At 45.8% G+C, this 9,123-nt stretch overlaps 1 protein-coding gene across 1 annotated transcript in view; it reads right to left on the bottom strand.

Moving 5' to 3' along the window:
* Positions 1–838: 838 nt before the first annotated feature.
* Positions 839–9,123, bottom strand: part of ZSWIM5 (zinc finger SWIM-type containing 5) — a 242,567-nt gene continuing 234,282 nt past the window's right edge. The window contains exons 11-14 of the mRNA XM_060231724.1: positions 6,587–6,741; positions 3,810–3,973; positions 3,065–3,146; positions 839–1,961 (exon numbers count right to left, since the gene is read on the bottom strand). Of these exons, the coding sequence (XP_060087707.1) occupies positions 1,099–1,961; positions 3,065–3,146; positions 3,810–3,973; positions 6,587–6,741 (1,264 nt within the window). The 3' untranslated portion in view covers positions 839–1,098. The remainder of the gene's footprint in view (positions 1,962–3,064; positions 3,147–3,809; positions 3,974–6,586; positions 6,742–9,123) is intronic.

The following is a 9,123-nucleotide window of genomic DNA, read 5'->3' as shown; positions in this document are numbered from 1 at the left end:
TTTAGAAATGGATTTAAAAATAAACACACACATAAAAAATGAGAACAAACTGATTCCGACTCTCCATTTGCCCAGAAGGAAAGACAAACCCTCCCATGTGCATGTTCATAGAGGTATGCAACTCTTGCAAGCACCCATCCATATGCACATGGAGAAAAACCAAAAATAGATTATTTACACTGTGGGCTCAACTGTTTCATAGTTAGGTGTCTGGCTTTCTGGGGTCTTTGTATTCTATACTTGGGACTGCAGCACAAACCAACAAACAGAGGCAGGGAGAGTGCCATGGCTGACAGCCAGTGGCCAAGTCCACACCCTGGCGGCCTTGAAATGTTGAGGTGCATATGGTTCTGTTGTTGCCACCTTGGTGTCCTCCCTTCCAAGGCTGCAATGTCTTGGTGGTTCTGCACAGGCTCTGGATTTGCCTCCACTTGCCACATACCACTCGCCCTCTTCACCAACAGTACTAGGGGACACCTGAGAAATGTTCATGTTTCTCATGTTCAGAAATGTTTTAACTAAATATTAATAATAATCCCAGCCCATTACAGGTTTCAAGTATCCCCCAAACAGAATAATTATAAATAATTAGAACTTTACAATTTAATAATTGACACATATACTATAGTATTTACAATATCATAAATGCTTCTGTTACTTTTAGTAAAGCAATCCCTGAGAATAGCTGACTTTAGGTTTTTAATTAAGGATCTTCACACACACACACACAAAAATGGTGAAACTGTCCAGCAGATGTGCTTCTTGCAAGGCCACCAGCACAGAGCCCAGGTGGTAACGCAAGAGGCTGAGCCAACATGCTTCACTTTCCTTTGTGGATTTCTTTTGCTTTTCAGCCTCCATCCGCCATGCCCTTTGGGGAAGAGGTATTCTATTTACTGGTTCGCTTTTGGTATTGCTGAGGTGTTTGCAAGTGAGTGGTGGGTGGGAAGCAAACCATTCCTACCATGCTGACTTTTGGTTTATGTTCCTTGAAGACTCTGGGAATCATTGCTCAATGGAAAATATAGTCAGTCTGCCCCAGTAAGCACTTGATTCCATCAACAGTGATCAGGGTTCTTCTTTTCCTTGCAGAGAAACTCATCCAAATCGCTCCCTCACTAGCAGCATGAGCTTCTTCTTGCCCTTGTAGATCTGCTTGAGGTTGTCTATAAACTGGGCAAACTGAATATGGCCATCCTGGGCCAGCAAGAAAGTCTCCCGGGCTTTGCTGAGAAACTCTATGAACTCTCCATAATGCCGAGGGCTGATATGGGTGAGCCGGGAATGTGTGGTGTTGATGTAAGCACTTATTGTAGCATCTAGCAGTTGGCGCAAAGGTGCTTTGTCTGTTGACATCAGTTTCCCAGAGTTCCTGCGGCCAGGAATGCCAGCCAGGCCTGGTGCAGTCATGGTGCAGCGCCGTAGAATGTCAGACAGCACTGTTGCACAGTGGACACTCTTCACCACTAAGGGGATGATGGCTGCCAGCTCATTCTTTCCCAGGGAGTGGCTGAGTGCACAGGCCCAAAGCACATCATTGATGGCAGGGTGTGTGTCCTGATTATAGGCAAGGTTGAGGTGGGTCATCGCAAGGGATGCCAGCTTGAAGGCCCGCAGTGGGTAGCCACGATGCTCCATGTACCGTGCAATTGTGAAGAGCTGTGAGTAAGTCATGCCTGTGGAAGCAGCATCTATAACAATTTGGTAAGCAGTCTCAAAGGCAATGTGATCCTTCTCACACAGAGTCAAGGCTGAGAGGGCACAGTTCTGGGGATCCTTCATGGCACACTGCAGGGCCAAAGTGCGAGCGCAGCTGGCCAGCTCTTCTCGCTGTGGATAATCCAGGCTGAGGCGCAATATGGTGTTGTGGGACATCACAGTTGCTGCTACTATGCTGGTAGCTTCCGTGGGGGTGAAGAGTGTATACCAGCTCTGCAAGATGCTGACTAGGGCCCGTACACCTGTAAGAAAACAGCGAAAGCTGCTCAGTCATGGTAAAGAGGATTCTAAACTACTTGAGCATATGGTGATGACAAAGAAAGATGAACAGTGATTTATGTCCTCTCTAGCCTACATCCATGTTATGGAAACCCTACCGATTGTTTTGGACAGTAACCATTGCTGATGTTACAGAGAATCGCATTAAGCAGCTTAAATCCTGACCTCTTAGCAAAAATCATCCTAAAAGTCGGACAAAACAGAATATCACACAATTTGGCAAAACTTGCTTCCTTTTGCAACAGATGATTATACTACTGACCAAATCTAGTATGATTACTGGAAGCTTAATTGCCTGATTTTAGTTACAGCTAGAAGCTGCCTTCTAGAGGACTTCTAACATATCATCCTTCTATTGTTCCAGATTCTCCTATATTTCTAAACTGAATAGCCAGTACAGTTCCCAATGGCTATCTTCTCTCTTGGCATTTTGATGTTGAGGCAGTAAGCTAACAAAATGAGGCTTTGAATCAGGAAGTCTCTTGTTTGAAGCTCACTTGTTCCATGACCTCTCTAGGTGGTCTCAAGCTATCCACTTAGCCTCAGATCTGCATTACTGGGAAAACAGTTATCACAGAAGTAATCGTCAACATGGCCCCATCTGCAGATACTTGCTGGTTGACTGGTGAGTGGCCAGCCTGCAAAGTGCGGGGGAAGGGGGAGGCAAATGGGGGCAAGGAGGCCAGTCAGTCAGAAGAGTGGTGACAAGGATGGACAGGCAGGCAGTGTACTATGGAGGTGAATGCATGGGTGGGCAGAGCTGGGGGATGTTTGGGCAGGCAGACCTACAAGGAAGGGGATGCGCAAGTGGGCAGAGCTGTAAAGAGGGGGATAGGTGAGGGGTCAGCAGGGGAGGTGATGGATCAAAAAGGGGGAGGACAGAAAAGCAAGGGGGATGTGAGGAGAACCAGTGATGGTGGTAAGGGAAGGAGAAGTAAGGAGTGGAAGGAAAGTATCTGACTTTATCAACCTACAAGCATACAGGATCTGTGTTGTGAAAGGCTCATCAGAATATACAGATTTGGTTTCACATTTGGCTTCCGTCATGTTCATAGGAGATACCCACCCACTTCAGTAGCACAGGTCACCAGCCATCGCACCATCTCTCTTCGTCTCCAGTTTAATGTTGATAAGGTCATACGCATCACCTGGAATGGTATAGAAGTATGGATGATTATTTCCCACAGAGAATGGAAATCATGCTGCCCCATGAGCTGCCTGGATGGAAGACTATCTGGGATCCTTACCTAAATTCAGATTCCTGCTCCACCATGAAGCTTGTGAAGTCATCTTGGACTAATCATTCAATCTAACGTGAATTCACATGTTGGCCAAAATGGAACAGGAAACTACATATGCTATCCTGAGCATATCACAGCCAGCATGGTGTAATGGTTAAAATGCCAGACTAGGATTTCAGAGATCCAGGTTCAAATCCCCACTCTTCCATGGAAACTTGGGCCAGTTACACACACTCGGCCTAACCTACCTCACAGGGCTGTTGTGAGGATAAAATAGAGGAAAGGAAAATTATGTAAGCTGCTTTGGATCCCCATTGTGGGGAAAGATAGGATATAAATAAAGTAAATAATTAAATAGAATCAGAGGAAAATGTGATAGGTAGACAGAAGCTGCTACTGCAATTAATTATTGGACAGCTTGCACAAAAGAGTTCACTCTGCAGCAGCAAATATGCCCAAGAACTGAACTATATTCAGCATTTTCTTTGTATCAGGTCTTCTAGAACATCTGGAAAGCCCTAATTTCCCCCCTTAGTTACCACCAATCTTTCCCAGGTGCATTTCGCTTACCTGCAGCCCTAGCTCCAAAGCCACATTGAGCAGGGTAGTGTCAGAACTGTTGTCAGCAGGAGTGGCAATCTTGAAGGCATCCTGTGCCAGCTTGAAGATCAGGGAGGAAGAATGGATGTTCTTCTGAATTGCTTCCAGGACAGTGCGCAGACGCAGCATGTCTCCTGCATGGAAACAACAAAGTTTATTGACCGCCCTGGTAAGCTACCCATTGTCTGTCTTAAGATAACATTATCCTGTCTAAGCCACATATTGTTGCATTCTTGGCTGTTTGAGAAAGGAACAGCTGTGAAAAGTTCTCAGGTTTGCTAGAAAGAACCATTCTGAGGGCATAATATACATAATTCTAATTAGAGCATATTCATGTGATTCATTATTGCTCACATGACCATTCTGCCCATCCCAAACACATGGGACTCCCAGAAAATATCCCAGGAAAGACAGCTGCAGCAGATGGGAGAGCCTTTGCTGACCTCACTGGTATTAAATAAAAATACAACATGGCACATAACACTGCAGAAAAATGTAATTGCCAAGCATTTTGGACTTAAACCATTTACACTGGACCAAAAGGTTATATGATTCCCCACACTTTAGCTGATATACAGTCATATATTCAATCTAAAGAATCTGAAACTTGGACCTTGGTATGTTTCTTTTTTATAAGGGACTGCAAGCTCCAAACTGTCACATAATGTGATCAAGAAAAGAAGATAATTAAAGATGACTGTAGGCTCAAAATGTTACAGTGATGGCATTTATCTGCAGGGCTACCTCAATGTATTAAGGGAGAGATTACAAACCGCATTTTAAACCCTATGTTGCAACTTAAAGGAGACAAAACAATTTTAAATGCATATTCTCCTTTATCAGGAGCTCTGAATAGCCTTACGACTAGAGAATTAATCCAGGAAGAGGAGGAGGAGGAAGAGTGTTTAATGAAGGATCATGTGTTAACACAGACTATCAGAGCATAGTAGGGGCATGGGGCATAACATTGACGGGTTTGATGGCTGTCCAGGAATGTAAAGACATTGAAATCTCTAGCAATGCACTTTTTTTTTTTTATTATTCCACCTCACCTTAAAAGCTTTAAAACACCAAAATCATGCAAGTAAATAATACCACAGCAGTGCTTAACATCTTCAGTCTCCAAGTCCAACCACAAGCACACAATAAAATTCAAAATTCCAACTACAGAATAGTTTGAAACTGTTCGCTGATAAACAATACCAGCCTTCATGAAGAGAAAGATCTTTTATCACTTCCTGCCAGTCAGGCCTTAAGCATCCAGTTTTTCAAAAGCCAGGTATTCTTTGTTAAAGCTCTGTGGAATATAACCAATGTCAGCTCTTCCCTGCCTTACTTGCTTCCAGCAATGCTATTCTATGTCAAATCAAAGTTGAGGTCAGAAACATGGATAGGCCCTTGTTCTCTGAAGCCTAAAGCTCTATTTTACTGGCCTCTGAGTTTTGTTTAGCAGCCAGCATCCGTCTGGCCTGGATGGAACTGTGAGGACATGCAGATAGGAACTAGCACTGCTGCTGAACCAGCCCACTGAGAGGACAACTGCCAAATGCTTCATGAAGAAAACAGGACAGAAAGCAGTGCCAATTGGTTTGCTGTTCAGGAAGAATTTCTCTATCAACTCAAAAGAGAGGCCCCAAGGACTAGGCCACACAGGTCATGTGGCATTCAGGACAGGAGTACAGCACAGTTGACTGCTGGGCATGACCATATCTTTTCAGAATTGTACTTCTTGTGCCTCTCAGAATGAATATCAGTCAATCCAAAGGCCAAACAAAGGCATCCTAGCCATTAGCCAGGATACAGAAACAGTCTGACTTCCAACATGATGTATAGTGCAATCCAATGAAGAGTTACTCCAGTCAAAGGCCATTGAAATCAGCTTAGACTGGGCTAACTGCCTGGGACACAGCGAGTTTCCCTAAACCAAAGAAGTAATTTCCAAGGTTTCTTCAACTGCAACCAAAACAAATGGGTTGACTGGCAGTAATCAGATGCTTTCAGCCAGGGCAAGTGGAACAAAGGAATACAAAAAGGGAGGAAGGCAGCCAAGCATCTGGACCAAAGCAGGACTTAAGGGGTTCTTGGGAAGGCAGGCTCCAGAGAAAACAAACATTTGCAAAACAAATGCAGTTGCTCCACTGACCTGGATCCTGGAGCACTAAACATCATGGGTGGGGCATACAGCCTCACCTGTGCTGCAATGAATGGAAGGGGATAGCCTGGGAATAGCCACTCACTTCCATATGGGAATAAGCTTTTGTGTTAAGAGCCCCACCCATCCAGAAGAGTGCAGACAGGTTCATCATTAGGAATGCATGATGCTATTTGCTGATAAACTAAGAGAACAAAGCCTCCATATTTCGTAACTAGCCTCCTTGATGTGGGCCAGCAGGAACAAGTCTGCAGACTGGCTTTTTCCTAAAGGCAGAGTGGCACTACCTATGCTGTGGTCCCTTGACAACAGGAAGTAAATGCTGCCTAACCCGCAATGCCTCCCCACCGTTCTCTTTACTTCCAAAGACATCAAGGCCAAGGCTGTCCTTACTCCATTGATTCCCAGTTTCCCTGGGAATTCTCACAATATTCAGCAATGCTTGGTAATGTTTCAAGGACAGAAAAAGCTACCTCTGTAGCATTGTCAGAAGAGCTGCTACAAGCATTTACAGTGATCATCTGACACATGCTATATGCCTTTCAATTACAGGCTTTTCTCATGATTATAGTGGCACAAAATGTCCTTCACTTACCTTTAGCTGCTGTCAGCATAGTAGAAGCAAGTTCACACTGTTGTGATTCCAAGTGTCCCAGAGTAAACCAGCGTGGGTACCTGCTAGGTACTACTGAAACAATATGGTGAGGGTGTGTGACATCACCAGAAGGAGTAGTCTCTAAAACTGGTAACCTAAAAGGAACCAAAATAGCAAATGTCAGTCTCATTCAGGGGAACCTGCCCTTCTGTCTTTCCCCAATATAACACGTTGGTGTAGAACCACACAGAAAACCTTTCAAGAGCTTCTATAACATATGGACGCAAGACGAGCTTCAAACAAACTTGAATGGCCTCTAGAGAACTGAAGAGTGATTTATAAACTTGTAAAAGAAAAATATAAGTTTAGAAACATCCCCTCTTATGCCTTTTATATTGGAGCCAAGCATGTTTTGCATAGCAGTCATCTGGTTTTGCTTAGTGAGGGGGTGGGCTCATGCTCCAGGGCATCTGCTGCAGCTACCTGCTCACATGTTTGTATTTAAAAGCCTTGGGAATCCAAAGAAAAGCCACAGCTTTTTCTTCCACCCAGATGTGCTGGCTGGGACACACAACTGCTACAGTACTTAATGAGCCCCTCCATTATATTACAGTTTTGCAAATAAGTAAACCTAAAGACAAATGACAGTAGACTATCAGCTGCCAGTCTCCCCCCTCCAAAGCAACTCTGCATATTTTGCTGGGCCAGCAGTATCCAAATAACATCCAAACACTCTTTGCCTCAGGTACTAAGGACAATATTCATATCTCACCAGAGGAGTACAATTTGTCATTCTCAGTTTTGTATTCTTAATCACTAGTAGGTTTTGAAGATGCTGGAATTCCTGGACTTGTTAGAATTTCCACATACAGTCAAGACTGAATAAAGCCTGTGTGTAAACAAGATCTTGGGATATAGGTGTAAGTTAAATATGGGCAGCTAGTATGATGCAGGGACAAAATGTGATCTTGTGGGGTATCAACAGAGGCATAACTTCCACATCGCAAGGTGTCATAGTCCTGCTATAAAATGCATTGGTCAGGCCACACCTGGGGTAGTGTGTGCAGTTCTGGAGGCCTCGCTTCAAAAATGATGTGGACAGAATGGAGTGGGTGCAGAGGACAGCAATTTATTTATTTATTTATTTATTTATATTGGGATTTATACCCCGCCCTTCGCACCGAAGTGTCTCAGGGCGGCTTACAACATGATAATTCAAATACTACAATTTAAAACACTTACAAGTAAAATTAAAACCATAAATTAATAAAAGCAAGATAAATAAAAACCGGCGGTCTACAGATGCATTTTGTTCCATCCAAAAGATTTCCTTGTCAGTCAGTATTATAGGCCTGCCGGAAGAGGGCTGTCTTACAGGCCCTGCGGAACTGCCCTAGGTCCCGCAGGGCCCGCACCTCCTCCGGCAGCTGGTTCCACCAATAAGGTGCTGTTACTGAGAAGGCCCGATCCCTGGTGGATTTTAGACGGGCCTCCTTTGGCCTGGGGACTACCAACAGGTTTTGTGAACCCGAGCGTAGTACTCTCTGGGGAACGTGTGGGGAAAGACGGTCCCTAAGGTAGACAGGTCCTAGGCCATATAGGGCTTTAAAGGTAATAACCAACACCTTGTACCGGACTCGGAATATTACTGGCAGCCAGTGCAGATCCCGGAGCCCCGGCCGAATGTGCTCCCATCTTGGGAGCCCTAATAACAGCCGGGCAGCAGCGTTCTGCACCAACTGCAGTTTCCGGGTCCGGCACAGGGGTAGCCCCATGTAGAGGGCATTACAGTAGTCTAACCTCGAGGTGACCGTAGCATGAATCACTGTTGCCAGGTCGTCACGTTCCAGGAAGGGGGCCAACTGCTTCGCCCGCCGAAGGTGAAAAAACGCGGACTTGGCAGTGGCTGCTATCTGGGCCTCCATTGTCAGTGAAGGCTCCAACAGCACCCCCAGGCTCTTAACCCTGCCCGACGCTGTTAGTGGCGCGCCGTCAAAAACTGGCAGGGGGATTTCCCTTCCCGGGCCGCAGCGACCAAGGCACAGGACCTCTGTCTTCGCCGGATTCAGCTTCAGCCCGCTCAGCCTAAACCACCTAGCCACTGCCTGTAACGCTCGGTCCAGATTTTCTGGGGCGCAGGCGGGCCGGCCATCCATAAGCAGATAGAGCTGGGTGTCATCAGCATATTGATGACACCCGAGCCCGTACCTTCGGGCAATCTGGGCAAGGGGGCGCATGTAGATGTTAAATAACATCGGGGAGAGCACCGCCCCTTGAGGCACCCCGCAATCAAGCGTGTGTCTCCGGGACAGTTCCTCCCCAATCGCCACCCTTTGTCCCCGACCGTCAAGGAAAGAGGAAAACCATTGCAAGGCCAACCCCTGAATCCCTGCGTCGGCAAGGCGGCGCGCCAGAAGCCGATGGTCGACCATATCGAACGCTGCCGATAGGTCCAACAACATCAGAGAATGACCAGAGTCCTGGAGACCAAACCCTATGAGGAAAGGCTGGGGGACTTGGGAATGTTCTGTCTGGAG

Source organism: Heteronotia binoei, chromosome 2, assembly GCF_032191835.1.
Source record: "Heteronotia binoei isolate CCM8104 ecotype False Entrance Well chromosome 2, APGP_CSIRO_Hbin_v1, whole genome shotgun sequence".
Taxonomy (NCBI): domain Eukaryota; kingdom Metazoa; phylum Chordata; class Lepidosauria; order Squamata; family Gekkonidae; genus Heteronotia; species Heteronotia binoei.
Note: the sequence above shows the minus strand (reverse complement) of the source record. Positions and strands in the feature narration are given on the sequence as shown.